General features: G+C 41.9%; 1 protein-coding gene and 1 long non-coding RNA gene across 3 annotated transcripts in view; one reads left to right on the top strand and one right to left on the bottom strand.

The window, feature by feature from the left end:
* The window catches only part of LOC128835052 (uncharacterized), a 106442-nt gene extending 101048 nt beyond the window's left edge, over positions 1-5394 (bottom strand). The window contains exon 1 of the long non-coding RNA XR_008444562.1: positions 5238-5394. This is a non-coding gene — a long non-coding RNA (uncharacterized LOC128835052). The remainder of the gene's footprint in view (positions 1-5237) is intronic.
* A 102-nt stretch (positions 5395-5496) lies between these two features.
* HEY2 (hes related family bHLH transcription factor with YRPW motif 2) lies at positions 5497-16188 on the top strand. 2 transcript variants are annotated; one of them, XM_054024367.1, is made up of 5 exons: positions 5497-5587; positions 8116-8194; positions 8302-8385; positions 11451-11532; positions 13762-16188. In XM_054024367.1, exons 2-5 carry the CDS (start codon positions 8171-8173, stop codon positions 14430-14432), a joined length of 861 nt encoding a protein of 286 aa, XP_053880342.1. In that variant the 5' UTR covers positions 5497-5587; positions 8116-8170; the 3' UTR covers positions 14433-16188. The 2 variants fall into 2 exon arrangements, with proteins under 2 accessions (XP_053880342.1, XP_053880341.1); XM_054024366.1 differs by lacking the exon at positions 5497-5587 and adding an exon at positions 6056-6228.
* Positions 16189-18050: the final 1862 nt, after the last annotated feature.

Below are 18050 nucleotides of genomic sequence, written 5' to 3'. Positions count from 1 at the left end.
CACAGCTCTTTTTGGAGACCCAATAAAAATGTCTCCTCCTGAAATTACATAAAAATATTTGGCAGGTAACAGAGGCTCACCTTTTGAGAATGCAGGACCTGACTTCTCTATTGGTTTCCCTACCATTAACACACTGTCAGCCCATTGGCTTTCTGTGTTTGGGGGGTTGGTTAGTTTGTTTGATTCCCTCCCCCTTTTATCTGTTCCACTTTTTATAACTAATTAAATAGCTATTGGAGCAGAGCCTTGAATTTGGGTCTCCCACATCCTAAGTAAATGCCATAACTACCAGGCTGTAGAGTTATTCTCACTCTTTTCCTGGCCCAAGAATATTGTCAACATGAATGACAGAGCAAACACTGAAGAAGGTAGGAAACTATTTCACCAGAAGCTGAGGAGAGCAGGGATATAAAGAGGGGGCAGAGGAAAGCTCTCCTGCACATGTGCATTCTCTCACTCTGTGTCTGCCCACTCTGTTCAGGAAGTTCCCAAGACCAAGCATCAAGAGGAACTGGGAAAAGACAATACGGCTGTCTGTACCTTGTGGAAAGTTTGGTTTTAAGTAGTTGAAGCAAGACATCCATTTCCCTTCCCTCCCTCCCCCCACCTTTTTTGTTTAAAAAACAGATAGAAGAACTCCCTTTCCTGGGGCCAGAGTTGGGAAACACATGAGCAGGAGTATTTATACGTAAAGTGTCAGGGTGCAGTATTTTCCTTCTCTTTGTCCCTCCGCACTTCCACACCCCTTCCTATTAGCTGTAGCTATAGTCAGGGCATGGATAAATTACAACCATACAAGTGTAAAGAGTAATGCTCAAATTGCTGTAAATGTTTAGAAATATAAACTAATTTATTGCTAATTTAAGGCTGTGCAACACTTCATTTCCAAGCTTTTAAAACATTTTTTAAAGGTGTAGAATTTTTGTTTAAAGTGCCTCTTGTGGGGGGCGGGGCGCTCGGTTTGGGGGATTTTGTTTGTTTTGGTGTTACTAGGACTCCAAAGAAACAAATTTTCAAACTTAATCTTTTTAAGCATTTTTGTTTGTGAATAGGCATCTGTATAGACATTGCTGATTGTTACATTGTTATGTAATTGTTATGATGTTGTTGTTTATATAAAAACATTAAGCGTGAAGAACACATTTGACATTAATGCTGATGTAATCTCTTCACTAGTTTTCTATTCTAGTCCAATATATGTTAATGCAATCATGATAAGTGTTGTTGGCAAAAGAGCTACCTTGACATTGCAAAATAAATAAATATTGAATAAGTAAGGTACACTTTTGTATATCAATGCAACTTTTCCGCTTGGAAAAAATATCCTGGGAAGATAATATTTTGCTGCATTTCAAAATAATGCCCATCAATGTACAATGTACATTTACATTTTACACATAAAAGTAAAAGGTCTGAACAGCAAATCTTTAACAACAGAGATGAAGCTAGTTTTTTAATTGAGAAAAGTGGTGATTAGTGTCTTAAAATTTCTCTCCCCCTGAGACCTAAGAGAAATAGAAGGAGCAATTAACAGGCACACATTGTTAAGTAATGCATTGTACAGATGGAGCTGTTAATATAATTCCTTGATCTGCACCCTCTCTAGGGACTGGTTCTGCAGTTCTTACTCAGACTAACAGATTGACTCCCATGCCCTGAATAAGCACTGCAGGATCTAACCGTCAAAGAGACACCGTTACGTTGGAATGACAGACCTAAAACGACACTCTACCCGCTTTGCTTTGGTTTGGTAGCATAAGAGCGCATGTCATGCTGACCTGTGTCGGCTCCATTCTTTCGAGTAGGCAGGGTAACGAAATGTACAAGAATCCTGCCCTTGGACGCTGCTAGCAGAGTGTGGAGTTCTTTGTACATTTCAATATCCTGCCTGCTCACATCGACTTAGGCAGCTGATAAAGCAGAGGGACGGCGTGATGCGCACAAGGGTGCTTATGTCATGCCAGTGTACACATACCTGCGGTAGCAAACAAAACCAGCTCTTTAGATTTGCTCTTGGCAGGTCGCCCAGCGGGGTAGTTGCCATTTTAACTAGCGGCAATGCAATTTGGGAAACTGATACACTTTTTCTCAAGGAGCTGTTAGATCTTTTAAATGTGATTTTCTAAAGGCTGGTTTAAATCATGGACTTTATTCTTAAAGGAGCATTTAAAGTTAATTCTTTCAATCTATCCTATTTTAAACTTGGGTAAATCCATTTAAATGGTAACAGAATGAGAGACTTGCTAAACAGTCTGGACAACAGCAATAGACTTTTGAATTAATTGCAAACAAAATACCATCTGATTCAGAAGCCCCATAAACAGTAAATAGAACTAATTAACATTGGGAAATAAAAAGGCATTCATCCAGATTTCCACAGAAGCAGCAGAATAAAGTTTTGCCATAGAAACTTTCAAAACACAATAGGGACCTATTATTAATACAGCAAGTGTGTAAATCCAGAGACATTGACCAATTAAATAAAAAATTGTACAAAATTCTGGGGCACAATGGAAACTAATTAATAGCCAAAAGTGCTCAATATTTCAGAAACTATTAAAAACACACACTCACCCCCATAAACCAAGTTTGTAAGTATTTCCTCAAGCACCTGAAGCAGCTACAAGAGTGTCTAACAGTAGTCTCATTTATTTGGAGGGAGACTTCTTCAGCTAGATTAATGTTCGTGCAATTCTTAAAGTGCTCTCACTCCTATGAACCATTATTTTCTTTGTCGGTGTTTCAGAGAGATTTAAAATGCATAAAATCATATGCCTACAGGTCTACATATATCACATTCAAACTGTCAGAGCTCTGTAAAGGAAAAAACAATCTGGAAAACTGCACATTGGAGAAGAAACGCCCAGCGTTGTCCAAGATTTCTAAGTCGCCTCCTTCGATTGAGCTCAGACAGTCTCCACGCGTCACCCTTACTACTATTTCAGTTTCTCTGAAAGGCCCTCATACCTTTCTGTCTGCTTCCTTAAATCAACCCATTGTAGAGATTTTTTTTTTTTAAATCCCTGAGAACTGCAATTTGTTTTTCCTGTGGGTGCTTGCCTCTGTTGTGTCGAACATTAGCATGAAAAGGATGCCCCTGCAGGGCAACGAAGCATGAAATCCCGCAGCTCCTTTGCACAATAACAATATCCACATGGAAGACTAGCACACACCATGTCACTAGATACAATAACACATATTGGAAGTGTCAGTAAAAAATTAGCTGTGGCTGGTTTCTCTTTCAGTGTATTCCTCTCTCTCTCTCACACACACACACCCTATAGGGGGAATAGCTGAATGGGGAAATTAGTCGTTTGTAGAATCATATACTAAGTAAGACTGAACATGCAGTCCAAGCAAACACAGGTGGTTATTTTGCTTGGTTAAAAACTACAGGAACGGGGTCTAATTAACTAATAATTACAGTATACACTTTCGAATGGAAATCCTCCAACAATGTCCTCTGATCTATTCACACATCCTTAAATATAGCTGACAAGTATGATTTGCTTTAGCGTTTCTTCCTTTCGTTGGATATATTCCCCACCCGCTCCAGATCTTAAAATAAAATAAAAAACCCAGAAAAGCAAAGAGCACTCTTCTAAAAAGAAAGGGGTAATGCGTTCTGATTTAAAGATTCACAAACCTTCTTCAGCATAGCTTCTCTTTAGAATGATTAATAAGTGCGTATGTGCTGGAACTTTATATTCTAGGGAAATCAAGCTTTTATTTTTTAATTAGAAAAACAGTTTATTGTTAAATGTTTTAATTTTGTTTTTAATTTGAAAAAGCACTTTGGTGTAACAGAACATTTCGCAGTTACTCGGCTTCATCCCTTGTAGTCTTCTTTTTAAGACGCTTTGAGGGGTGCAGAAGAAATTACTACATTTCTAGATTATCACTGGTGATATTTTAACTTTAAAGAAAAGCAAACGACTGTTTTTTCAGTCCGTTTATTCCCTGGAATATTTTAGCCTAATGTTAATCTTATGCTTTAAAATAAATAGACAGAGGTAAACAAACATAAAATCAATATATCGATTTTGCCCTTCACCAATAACTCAGCTTAACTTCTGTATTCAGACTCTAGTGAATAGCGTTTGTATGTTTGTTTAATTAAGCGCCAGTTAATTCTTTTAGCCTGGTCAGTACAATTGCCCCAGCTTTCTTGGAAAGCAAGATCGAAGCTCAACAAATCCTGGTATTGTCCCTGTCTGCGGTTTCCCGTCTTATCACACAACTCCGCCAAGGACCGATGTGCTTAAAAACTATCCCGATCTCTTAGGCGCCCTGAATAGATGAAAACCTACTGCTAGTGGGGAGTTGTTACAGTATAGCAGGAGCTCGCCACACTCCGCAAGCCTCCCCCCCGCCCCGGCTGGCCCTGACACTGTAATTGGCGCAGGTTACATTTCAAAAGCCAGGATGACAAGTTTCAGATTTCTGTCCACACAGGGAGCCAGCCCAGCCCCGCCGCCTGAGACAGCTTAACTCGCCCGCTGAACAGGCTCGACGCCCCTGAGCTTCAGCCACTTCTCTCTCGAGCGCTGCATCTCTCTCCCCCCATCACTTTCATCTGCTCCCATCGGCTTCCCACTTCGTTTCCCCAATTCCCCTCGTCTCTTCTTTCCTCTTTCCCTCTCTTCCCGCCCTCAGAAAAAAGCAAACCCTTCTCCTCCTCCCCTCGGTTTGCCAGGCTGGGCATAAGGCTATTTCTGTTGTAAGCAGTTTATTTTCTTAAACTGACTCTGTGTGTCCAATCCAAAGCAGCCAGGTCTAGTGCCCCTGGGCTTCACGCAGGCAGCATTCGGCTGGCAACTGTCCACTACAATACGGACACAAAAGAGTTCAACCTGGCGGCGCTACAATCCCCAGCATGCTGAGTGACTCCCAGTTTGGACCAGATCTCCCTCCTGAAGAGAAAACGACTCGAAACAATGACTGTAGAACAATGATCTCAGGAAAACTGGGGTGGGGGGGAGACAATCACCAAACTTTTAAAATACACTTGAAATTATTATGAAAAACAGATTTTTCCAATGGTATATTTTGTAATAAATCTAGTCAAACCGCGTTCCCGGAATTAGCAAACTCTGTCTCTTGTAAATCCACAGCCTCCTCCAAATCCTTTTCAACACTTATTCCTGCCATCTTTGTCTCCCTAGTCCTTTAAAATGTCAGACACCCGACAAACACATTGGTCACCCAAGAGGCAACTACTGGCCATCTCAACTCACCACCACCACGTCCTGGAAGGGAGGGGCAGCACGGGGGAAAGACCCAGCCCAGACTGAAATCTCCCCAGAGATGAAATAATCCCCAACACCAGGATCCAGCTTCCCACAATAAAAATTCCTCAGATCACAGCAGCCTAAAAGCAGCAGAGTCACACGGGTTCAGGCGGGACCCGTGACTGCATTTTTTAAGCCTCCCTTCAAACTACCTGCAAAGGGGAAACAGATCCATTTGTGGTTTGGGGAGAAAAGAGGGGTGAGCTAATCCAGCATCACGTGCCATGGGGTGAGACGGATCATGCATCGGAATGGAAACACCGCTGGGGGAGGGGGTCAAATCCCCTTTCTAGTGCGTAAGTAGTGCCCGTGACCAAGCGAGCGGGGTCTGATCGCTCTGGCTCTGGCCAGGGGAGCGGCTAGCGCTCAGCTGCACTGAAGGAGGGGGCTGGCGGGCAGCGCACCTGGAAAGAGCGAGACACTCTCAGTTACCGACTGCACGGAGCGGCCCGCCTCAGGTTAGGCACGTGCCCCAGCGCAGAGCAGCGCAGCCCCGGCCAGGCTGCCCAGCCCGGCACCCCCTGCCCCACGCTCGCGGCACGCCAAGCTTTCCCACGCTCCGCCGCCGCTGGACCGCCCCCCAGGCTCCAGCCAGGGCCGAGCCCGAACGGGGCGGGGCGAGGCCGTCACTCACTCGCCTTCTTCTCCAATGGGCGGTGCACCCGCCCGAAGGGGCGCGGCTTCGGCAGGCGGTGGGCGGGGGTCCGGGCGTTTGAGGCTGAGCGGCGGCGTGGGAAAGCGCCTTAGAAGCGCTGCGGGCTGCTGGCGCGTAGGGACTCCGCTGCGCTGCGAGCCACGCGTCGCTTCGGTGCTCGCTCCCCGTCCGTGGCAGGGGCTGTGCTGCCGCCGCCGCCATGAAGCGGCCGTGCGAGGAAACTACCTCCGACAGCGACATGGACGAGACCATAGACGTGGGGAGCGAGAATAATTACTCGGGGTAAGGACCTAGGTGCGGGGGCTGCTGCACCCCCTGGCTTGGAATGGTTCCCATCGTATGGGGAGTTTGTCATTTGGTGCAATGGCTCTCAGCACCCCGGGCGAGGGGCTGGTACGGTGCATCACCCAGGCGCTCTGTGCTGGGGGAGGGGGATGGATGTCGGCTAATGCCCTGGTAGGAGGGGTCACACACGTGAGGGTTTGTGAGCTGGCAGCTCCAGCGTCCTATTTCTCAGGGCTTGTCCGGGGATTTTTTTCCCTCAGTCGGGGGGGGGGGTGTTCTGGTGTGGAGCATCCCGGCCCCTAGAACCAGCCTCTGGTCAGTGGGGAGTTGTGGAAAGACTGGGGTTGGGGGCTGTAGCTGATGTAAGAATTAAGAACTCTCCTGCGATCCCATGTTGTTCGGAGCAGTGTGCTTACCTGAGCCCAAGCTGTCACACCCCTATAGGTGGATAGAAGGGGGCGGAGGCCAAGGTAGGCTTCAAGCTGACAATAAAGTGCAATAGATTCTTTTCACTACTGGTCTAATTATAAACACTTGAACAGTGAACATGAAATGATAAAAGGGCGAATATTGAATTATAGAAATTAAATCAACTCGATGTGTTTGGTCTCGCTGCTGTGTGTTTTGAGCAATGACAGTCACCGTGGTATTCTGTTTTAAGGATCTGTTTCAGGATATATATTTTTTTAATAGCTGAATGATCTGTACATGTGGAGTCATGAAATCACATGCTACCAACATCAAACATGAACAGGGACTTAATATTTCTATTTAAAAAAGGACTAATCAAGTTCTACTAGGAATTTTAGTGCCCAGGCAGGTCAATTTATAATTTAATCTAATTTGTATTCCCACAAATTTTTCCGTGATTTATCTAAGGCTGTATATCGCCTATGAGATTCAAAATTATTTCCAAGATTTTGGAACTTAAAAAAAGAAAAATGCACTGTTTTAATTAATTAGTTATGATTACATGTAGGGATTGTATTGAAAATATAACAATAGATATATCCTGAAAAGTGATCAGTATAAGTAGTCTCAAATACCTCAGTACCTATAGGAAACTACTTTTGGAAAGTGATTATTCCAGTCACTGAGTGAACACTACAAGCACTCTCTTTTGCTCCCTGCGTAAAATGAGAATGAACTTTCCCAGAGTTTGCAAAGACCGGGCTGGATTTGAAAGTTGGAAGATATTGCCAATTTTGAGAAGCAGGTTCCAGAGTCCATTTGTGTCTGCAGATATGTGAAAAATCTCTCTCTATGTATCTTTGAAAGATCATAATGGTTTCTGTTCACTTCTGACCGAATGAAATGTATAACACTTGCTGGTGGTGGTAGATTTAAAAACAAACATTTTAAACTTTTTTTTTTTTCTGGAGCTGGACAAAGCAATGGAATTAGGACATATTTCCACTTATGTGGGCGGCAATTAGATACTGTTGCGATAGGCACCAATGTGAGAACCTAGACAGAGACACAATCTGTGGTTATGGCTGGTATATTAAAGCACCTTTCATCACATGTGTAATCCAAGTATATGAATTTATCATGTTTTCTTTATTGAATTTTTTTAGACTGAATATAATACACATGAATTTGTCATGGTGGCAGCTAAATCAACTGAGCTGGTACCATGATGTGTCTTTGGGAGGGATACTTCTAACGAAGTTATCTGCCAGCCACTTCAAACACTATGCTAGGGTAGGGAGAAAGTGAAACCTCAGTAAGAAGGAAAGACTTAACCATGTTGTACAAAGCACCTCTTCCAAACATGTAGAGCAACAAAGAAATAGCTGTGAATATTTAATGTGGGACACTAGGTATTTACAAGGCAATAGTGTCATGTTATGCAACACCTGACATACCTTTACTATTTCACAGGCAAAGTAGTGGGTCTGTGATTCGATCAAATTCCCCAACAACAACATCTCAGATTATGGCCAGAAAAAAAAGAAGAGGGGTATGGATTTTTTTTTTTTAATTTCCCATGTAATATTTGCATGTATCCTCTGATTTTTGTCCTTCATGGTTTTATAAACTCGTTTTTGTTTTGTTTTTGGGGGATAGATTATAGAGAAAAGGCGCCGTGATCGTATAAATAACAGTTTATCTGAGTTGAGGCGGCTTGTGCCAACTGCTTTTGAAAAACAAGTAAGCTTTTCTTATTTTATACCTGTGTCATCTGGCAGTGTTGGTTTTCTTATAAAGCTCATTAAAATAATATCGTATGTGTCCTGATCTGGCACACAGCAGGCATTTCAACAAAATGCTTTGTTGTGGCAAAACTATTAAAAACATAATCCACCGTAAAGCTGAAAAACATTTCCATTCTTTGGCTTGTTTTTCCCTTAAGGGTCACAGTTTTCATGTTGTCTCTGTTCTTTCGATGAATTCCAGTAGTGGTTTTGTTAAAAAATGTGCTTTATTCCATATACTTAAAAAAAAAATTTGTGGGCCAGTTACCCATCTGTCTAAATCTTCTAACAAAATCCCCCTTCCCCACCTCCTTTAAATAGCTTTCTTGTAAACAAAATTCACAAATCCAGAATAATGTAATCAGTCCTGTTTCCTAAAAAGTAAACAGATTGCCTAGGTTACTCAGTTTTTAAATGTCTAGTTAGTAGCTGCATATTAGATTGTAGGAATACGGTCCTGCTCCTAATGAAGTCAAAGGGATTTTCAAAGGCTTTCAATGGGAAAGTCTTCAATGGAAAGATTCACCTTGACTTCAGTAGGCTATGGGTCAGGTCCTTAGGTTTGTAGCTGTATCGAACTTCCCAGCTAACAACAACTTACTTGTTTTGATAATTTCATGCAGCGTCAACATCCATAAAACCCCGATAGTCAGTAAAACAGAAATGCTAGGGCATATTAGAATAAAATCCAAAGTCAAAATATGGCCAAAGTAGTTGCTCATTTAAATCAGTTCGTTCCAACAAGAGGGGAACAACTAAAATTTAAGAACAAAGCTCTTAGTAATTTAAATACATTTAAAACAAACACAAACAATTAGCCAAATCCTGCAAGGTGCTGACTGCTCTCAACTCCCACTGATTTTGGTGGGAGTTGAGAGTGCTTAGCTACTCCCAGGATTGGGCCTTATACTACTTCTGAACTAAACAAAAGCTAACACTTAAGTAATTGTGCACTTGTGCTACCTGCAATATGCCTTTAATAGCTCATAGTCAGAACGGTGCCATTTCATAGACCCTGGCAACATGGCATGACCAAGGCATTTTCAGCTAGGCAAAACAGGCTAGAGACAATTGTTTGTGCCATTTTATTGTTTACTTCTTGAAAACCACATACATTATAAAACAAGTCCTACATAGCCCTTGGAAATTACCCAGCAACATGCAGTATTGAGCTGTTAGTCACTCTCATTGAGACGGCTTGTATTCTGTCTATGGAAAAGGTTAAGATTGAGAAAAGTACAGGCTATAATTCCATATAAGGCCTTGGCTACACTTACCAGGTAGTTCGACGGCTGGAAATCGAAGTTCTGGGTTCGACTTATCGCGTCTAGTCTGGACGCGATAAGTCGAACCCGGAAGTGCTCGCCGTCGACTGCGGTACTCCAGCTCGGCGAGAGGAGTACCGCGGAGTCGACGGGGGAGCCTGCCTGCCGCGTGTGGACCAAGGTAAGTTCGAACTAAGGTACTTCGACTTCAGCTACGTTATTCACGTAGCTGAAGTTGCGTACCTTAGTTCGAATTGGGGGGGGGTAGTGTAGACCAAGCCTAAGATTCTAACAAACAATAGTTACAAATTCACCAAATTTTGGTATACTGAGATGTTGAACATATTAACTTAGTAAGAAAAAAATAAGTGGAAAAAGTAGCATATAGTGGGTTCTTAAAGTTTTTCCATGGTATATCAACCACAAAACATCAGTTTTTTTTAGTATTCTTCTTGACGTTCAGGTCACTGAAATTGCCATACTTGTAAAGGGTCAATAGTCTTAGTTTAACAACAACAAAATCAAAATCTCTGTTCTTTAGAGATTCAGTTATAGAGTTTTGTAGGTCCTAAAACTTAGTTGCAGAGAAATATACTTTTGACTTCATTTCCATCATACAACCTCAGTTGAAATCAGTGGATTTTTTGTATCTACTGAAGTCAGCAAGGTTGTATGGAGAGAAGAATTGGCTCATGGGGCCAGATTCTCAGGCGGCATAAATCAACATAGCTCTGTTGTAGCTCTACTGATTTATGCCAGTTGAGGATCTGACCCATAATATTTAAAGGAGAGTGTAGTTCTTTAGGCATCCTCCAGATGTGTAAGGAAATGCTAATAGCCACATGAATATTCATAAATTTATCTACAAACAAAATTAATTATCTCAGTATTATAAAACTTAAATTTTATATTTTCCCAATATTTACAAGCCTATGAACCAGCATAACCAAGTCTCATGGACATAGCAAATTGTGCTCTCTGTTAACAGATAGTCTTTCTGGGTCCTGTAAGCAAGGCCTCTTCCTAACCCAAAAAATTTTGGACAATATATGTGTATATACAGAAATGACCATATTTCAATAAAGGATAAGAATAGAATTTTTATCATCCAAATGACTAATCAAAAAATTGTTGGGTCATCTTAAAAAAAAAAAAAAAAAAAAAAAAAAAAAGTCTGTGTAATTCCTGGATTCTCTCTTGTATGTGTACACAGTGACACCTACTGGTAAAAGCAGAAAACAATGCTGTGATAGGCTCCCCTCAATAATTGCACATTGCTTGCTGTTTGTTCTATTTCTATTCCTCCGTGGGAACAAACCTCTGAAGAGCCACCTACTTAATCCATTGCACAACAGTGTAATATCTGACATATCTACACTGACTTTAGTCCACAGATACATTAGGCTATACCTTTCATAAGGCCAATCCCCTTGTCAAGCAATTCTATTATTTATGCATCTTTAATAATGATCCCTTCTGTTGCATAAATAGACTGTGAACCCTCTAAACTGTAAATTTTTTTGTGATATCACTATTTCTTTACTAATGTGTTAGACACATACACATTGCTAGACGTGATATGGTATTTGTCTTTAAATAAAGTCTGGGATGCAGATGCTCAGTGAAAGCATTAAGCTGAGAATGTTCTAATGGTAGGGAAAATTGAAACCATAAGACTGAATTCAAAGGAAAGTATACCAATTTAAAGCTTACAGTACTTGTAAGCCTCTATTTATTTGAACCTCTTATCTCAAAGGGATCTGCAAAATTAGAAAAAGCAGAAATACTGCAAATGACAGTGGATCATTTGAAGATGCTCCAGGCAACAGGAGGTAAAGGTAAGGAGTTGACTCTTTTTTTTTTCTAATATTTCGGGAAATCTTAGCAAACAGTCCTTTGACGAGCCACGATAGGCGATTCCAGATTAAAGAAGTGGAAATCAATGCTAATGTCAGGATTGAACTCGTGGGAAAGAACTGCTGGGACAAAAGAAGCACTTGACCCTGGGCTTGTTTGCTTTCATAACACTGTGGGAGTAAAGGCTTCATTCACAGGCAGCCCAGTCAGAGATTTGTTTGGGGTTTCCAAAGAGCACTGAAATCTGCACAGGGAGACAAAACAAATACACAAACATCCAAACATAAACAGGAGGTTTGTGGCAACAATTGTGCAGCACAAAACCAATGTTAAAACTCATTATAAAGCAGCTATACCAAAGGAAGTGGATCCAGAGGAACTTTCATTATTGTTTATATATTTTCTTTGTTCTGAAAGACTATTTTAAATTCAAGATTAGACTGTCTCATTCACCAGACCAAAATCTAATCTTGTTACATGCACCTCTGGGTATCAGACGATAGACAGATAATACATATTTAGACTCATACTTTTATGCAGGCAGTAACGCCTGGCAGGGTGTTCAGTTATTCCTCATTAGCTGGCACTGCGATGATGTTGAGGCTGGAAAGTAAGAAACGGGAAATGGCAATTTCCAACAATTTATAACTCACCCAAAATTAGATTAAGGTTGAGCTATGTTTTCACTGCATAGTTAACCCAGGTGATCTGCACCCAGATCTGAACTCCCAAACAGCCACGCGACAAAGCCCCTCCTGAGTTACTGTGTCCTCACTGGTGCTACCCAGCCCCATGTGTGTGCTAGGGGCACAGCCTATGGTTACCTGTGTTTCTTTTAGTAAGCCCTGAGTTGCTCTGAGTCTTACCTTGTGAATTGTGGGAGAACTTGTCTATTCTTCTTGGCACATGGGGAATTAAGGGAAGGCATTGGAGGACTATCAGTACTTGAGTGATTTAGCCTGCATGTTTGCTGTGCAGTGGGTGGGTTACCAGCCCAAGTGAAAGCTTCGCGTGGGTTTTAGCCTACAGCCACAGACAAGCCAACTAGCCCAGGTTGAAAGCACCACTAAACTAGGGGGTGGGGTGTTATGTGCGGACAAGAAAGGGGTCTGAGGCAACTTCAGTATAAAAGCCCAAGTTTACTCAGCAGTGAAGTCATACCCTTCATGAGACAATAAAAGGCCCTGAGGGCTGTCTTAAATACTCTGACTTGAATTGAGATATATAGTGGAAAAACTACCCTGTTTTGAACTGAAAGTGACTGACAATGGGAGACCATGCGTTATAATGCTGAATGGGTATTTTTGCCATAGGGCATTATTTCCCACCGGTGGCTGCTTTCAATCTGAAGGGCAATAGTTTTCTCAGTAAACAAAATGCTGTAGGCTATAAATTGAGTTTGATGATAAACTCTTTGGGAAGGAGAATGTCATTTCCTCTGTGTCTTAAAAAGTGTCTACCATGTTTTGGGCACCTAATTAGATACCTGTTTAATTCTCTCCCTCCATCCAATGTGCTATGGATTCAGCTATCATTTGCTGAAGTGCCTCAGAGCTCAGATGACCATAGCGCCTACATAGTGTGTCTTTAAGTGATTACAACATTTTATGTAAAGCATTTTTTATTGAAAACCTTTTCATGCAGAAGCAATGACAAGATGTTTTTAGTTTGCTGTTAAATAACACAACATGTCATGAAGCCTTTATGAATTTACTTAGCAGAGTTTGTAAAGACTGTCTCCAAACTGTCAAGTGGTTGATTTTAAAAACTATTTTATAAATGCCAACGTAGGGGAGAAAAGGCAGGATATTCTATACAAGCCCTTTAATCTTCAACCCATTCCTTTGTGCGTATGTGCGTGAGACACACACACCGACTCTGGGTCAGTGTTGCCATGGAAAAGCTTGCTGTGGAATTTCAGTTTCCCACAATACAAGATGAGAGGCATCATAAAGCTTTTTGAAGAACCTCAAACACTGATGGTCTTAATTTTTCTCCACTGTAATATTTAGTTGCAAGAACAACTGTAGCATATTACATTACCAGAGATAATCTCACACACAATTTACAAAGCAAACTTTCCTCCCACCAAATCTCAAACCATAAATAGGAGATACAGATATTTAGCCAGGATCATGCTAGCTGACTCCTAGCTAAGATAGGCTAGGAAATCATCTGATACTCAATGCATCTTTTACCTTTCCTTTCAGGTTATTTTGATGCTCATGCACTGGCCATGGATTTCATGAGCATTGGATTCCGAGAATGTTTAACTGAAGTTGCAAGATATCTGAGCTCAGTGGAAGGTCTGGACACATCTGATCCGCTAAGAGTTAGACTTGTGTCTCATCTCAGCTCTTGTGCATCTCAAAGGGAAGCTGCTGCAATGACCTCATCCATGGCTCATCACCATCATCCCTTGCATCCTCACCACTGGACAGCAGCATTTCACCATCTCCCTGCCGCTTTACTGCAGCAGAATGGACTTCATTCCTCTGACACCACTCCTTGTAGACTTTCAACAGCGTCGGAAGTGCCTCCTCATGGCTCTGCTCTTCTCACGGCCACCTTTGCCCATGCTGACTCTGCACTCAGAGTGCCCTCTGCTGGCAGTGTTGCTCCCTGTGTTCCACCTCTTTCTACCTCTCTTCTCTCGCTCTCTGCCACTGTACACGCTGCTGCTGCAGCTGCTCAGAGCTTCCCTCTGTCTTTCGCTGGAGCATTCCCAATGTTTCCACCTAGTGCAGCGGCAGCAGTGGCAGCTGCAACAGCAATCAGCCCACCATTATGTGTATCGGCAGCTTCCAGTCCTCAGCAAACTAGCAGTGGTGGAAATAGTAAACCCTACCGACCTTGGGGGACTGAAGTTGGAGCTTTTTAAGACACACACACACACACACACACACACACCATCTTTGGACTTCATGCAGTACTAACTCAGGCTGGGTCTACACTACCTGCCTGAATCGGCGGGTAGAAATTGACCTCTCGGGGATCGATTTATCGCGTCCCATCGGGACGCGACAATCGATCCCCGAATCGACGCTCTTACTCCACCAGCGGACGTGGGAGTAAGCGCCATTGACGGGAAGCCGCAGAGGTCGATTTTGCCGCCGTCCCTACAGCGGGGTAAGTTGGCTGCAATACGTCGAATTCAGCTACGCTATTCACGTAGCTGAATTTGCGTATCTTAAATCGACCCCCCCCTGTAGTGTAGATGTAGCCTCAGTGTTCTTCCTATTCAGTCAAATTGAAGGTCTGTATCCACGCAAATAGCCTTATAGATGCCTGCAAGCCAATCAAGGAACAGTAAAGCTATTCTAGGGTCAGACTTAAAAGAGGACATATAGCAGTATTGGGTATATTTTTCTTTGTTTGGCTTAAGGCACATTGGTGAGCAACGGTGGCTTTCAGAAACATCATACCCCAGTGACCATTTAGAAGTTTATGGGGAAATAGGTAGACTCTAGACCCAATAGTCCTCCAGCCATGCACCGTTATTTGGCAGACAGATGGGGGCTAGCACCTCTAAATTTCTCCTGAGGCTGGACGAAAAGTTTGAGTTTCATAAGTGCCTGGCATACATAGGCGTTCTTCTAAAGCAAATCACACTGCACAAGTATGAAAAAAAAGAGATTGGGGGAGCAAGAAGGGGGAGAATCCTGCATTAAGCTACAGACATTTTGATACATTTCCAGGAAGGAGTGAACTCTAAACCAACAGGTTTATTTAGCCAAAAGGATTGCTGAGAAAGAATGTTCAGCTTGATAGGCCTAATTTTATCTTACCTAGTTGACTTTCTTTGTACAGACTTGCCAAATGATGACATCTAGCATAGCACTGGTAAAAGCAATTATCTTATCAGCGCTTGGATTGATGAACATTTCAGCACTGTCTGTGAGCCTTGAGGCACTTTGGTTTTTTTTTTTTAAATGGCTTAGACTATGGTGCTTGCTTGTCTCTGTACAAGCAATGAATTTATAGTGCACACAGAAGTAGCTCCCTACTAAAAGCGTGCACACATCAAGACAGTTGATCCATGCCAATACAAGAGACTCAATGTTGTAAAGAGTTCAGATTAACTTATTTAGTTGCATTTGGACATTTATTTTTAGCAGCCTCCTGCTTCTGTGCAAGATCTCTCCTCTTTTCACTATCAACTTCTGGAGGTAACGATTTCTCTGGGTCTGAATGAAGTTACTGTGGGGGTGTTATTTTAAATTGGCTTTTTACATGCCAACATTGTAAATGTGGGTTTGATTCCAAACCAAAATGAATGTACTAAAGGGCATATCAATAAATTATTTTGTCAGTACCCAGACAACTAGTGCTGCATTAAGTTTTGCTTTCTTTTTTTATTACAGTGGCTTAAAATAACCTAATATTTTAGTACATTGACTCAAGAACTAGAGATTTTATGAGAAAATAAAACACAGCATGTATTATGCACTTGATTTCTCTGCTGTGTGGAGAAAGCAATAAACATGGAGAATGTTAAACATTATGCAAAATATACTTTAAAATATTTGTTTTAAAAATACTGTACCTAGTTGCTTTTTTGTGCATTACTTTGTTAACCTTTTTCTATGCAAAAGTCTTTACATATCACTAATTAAACGAAGTCCTTTTTGACTGCGTTTTATAGATTATTTGTTGCAGTTGTTTTTGCTTGCCTTTGGGAAGTGGAAAGCCTAAATGCACTTGAAGTTCAGTGTCTACCTCTGATAACAAGCATCCATAAGTTGCTGTTTTTGTTTGGACCTCTTTGCTTGTTCTAAAAGCACATCTGGTACGTAGTGTGCTTGAAATGGGAATGGAAAAATAATCCTACCACTGAAACAGTGTTGTTTTCAGGCTTGTAAACTGGCTCAGTGTCAGTTGACAGTAAACCTTACAATATGAACCAGTCCTGTCCGTTTCCCTCACCCCACCCCACCCCCAGCAGCAACAAGAAACAGCTGTGGGTTGCAGATGTCTCTTTTGTTAAAACACTAAAGATGTGGTATTATTTGGAATGAGTGGCCAGGTACTAACCCCAGAAGCTCCTCATACATGTTAATAGAGCGTGTTGATTTTTACTACTGTCCAATCTTCCTTTTTGCAGACCCTCATGGATTAGTAATGTAGACACTGGCCGGAGTTTACTGTACCTAGCATTTAATCTCAAATCAAGAAGATAACATAACTTCTATAGTACATTTAATCTCGTGCTAAAAGCACTTAACCAACATTAAGTCACAAAATCCCTGTGAAGTGGAGAAAGTATTATGATGCCCACTTTACAGATAGGAAGATTGAGGCACAGAGACATGACATGCCCAAGGGCAAACAGCCTGAGGCAGTATCAGAGTATGAACTACAACCCCTCCACCTTGACTCACTGTGCCTGGCCCTGGGTCCAAGCAGTAAAAAACACTTCCAATCTTAGAGAATAAACTAGCCTATTATGCAGATTTTTGTTTGCTTGGACAGTAGAATATTAAAGAATGAACAAAGGGTGGTTGAGACATTTTATCTCTGACCATGTAATAACATACTGGATGTTCCTTCAAGGTCTGCTGTTTGAGGAGGGAATCAGATTTTTCCTTATGGAAACACAAGTGCTGCTCTAAGTATGTTCCAGTACCTTGAATTTTCCTCTAAGTTGAGTAAATGTAGGCCAACTTACAAGGAGGTGGAAGGCTGCATCTTTTCTTCATAGAACAGAGCAGATTGCAGCATCTCACGCGTGTCTTTAATGCACAAACTATTAGCCTTGCCAGTCAAACCATGCGGGACATTAAGTATCCTTCAAGACACACGAGCATACTATAAATGAAAGCAACCAGTGGCTTCATTTGCCTGTGGGGCTTCATTTGGGTTCCCCCACCACCACCACTTTGTGCCCTAAAAATCATAGATAAGAATACATAATTCTGAATCAGAAGTACCTACTTTTCTATATTTGAAGAAATTGAGTTTTACATTTTAGTTATGAATATTTTAAAATAAACTGAGCACAGGCATCATTTTTACCATCACTTCAGAAATAAAACAGGTATTGATTTGTGAGCTCATGTGAAATGCCAGTTTCAGAGTGTTTAAATCCTGTTTTTTGATCTATGCAACAGAAATGGTACAGGCAGTGGTAGTGCAAAGTGCTCAACTGTGCCATGACAGCACCACTGTGAAGTTCCCTTGGCCACCCCATCCATATACCCTGAGCCATTTGCAGCGGGTACACTTTCAATCTGTGCCAAGGGCACACCTATACACGCTTATGCTCCATGCTCTTCATTTCCTCGCCCTCATGTCTCACCTTCATACCAAACGGCAGGACCTAATGGCACCCATTGAGGGTGGGAAACCCTGGTGAGCCAGCCTGTATTCCACCTTACTCAGTTGGCAGCTTCTTCACAGAACCATGAGCACAGGCGTGTACTTGGTGTTGTTCACCCCTGTCCCTTCTGTGGTGTGAGGGAGACCCTGGCACACATTTATCTAGAGTTCACTTGGTTAC

Source organism: Malaclemys terrapin, chromosome 3 (assembly GCF_027887155.1).
Source record: "Malaclemys terrapin pileata isolate rMalTer1 chromosome 3, rMalTer1.hap1, whole genome shotgun sequence".
Classification (NCBI taxonomy): Eukaryota; Metazoa; Chordata; order Testudines; family Emydidae; genus Malaclemys; species Malaclemys terrapin.
This window is presented reverse-complemented; position numbering and strand designations above follow the sequence as displayed.

Bases quoted from the DNA above. Each gene is read 5' to 3' on its own strand.
- HEY2 (XM_054024366.1), top strand. From the start codon at position 6,146: ATGAAGCGGCCGTGCGAGGAAACTACCTCCGACAGCGACATGGACGAG. The intron at 6,229-8,115 runs GTAAGGACCTAG...ACTATTTCACAG, and splicing joins AGCGAGAATAATTACTCGGG to GCAAAGTAGTGGGTCTGTGA. The intron at 8,386-11,450 runs GTAAGCTTTTCT...CTTATCTCAAAG, and splicing joins CAACTGCTTTTGAAAAACAA to GGATCTGCAAAATTAGAAAA.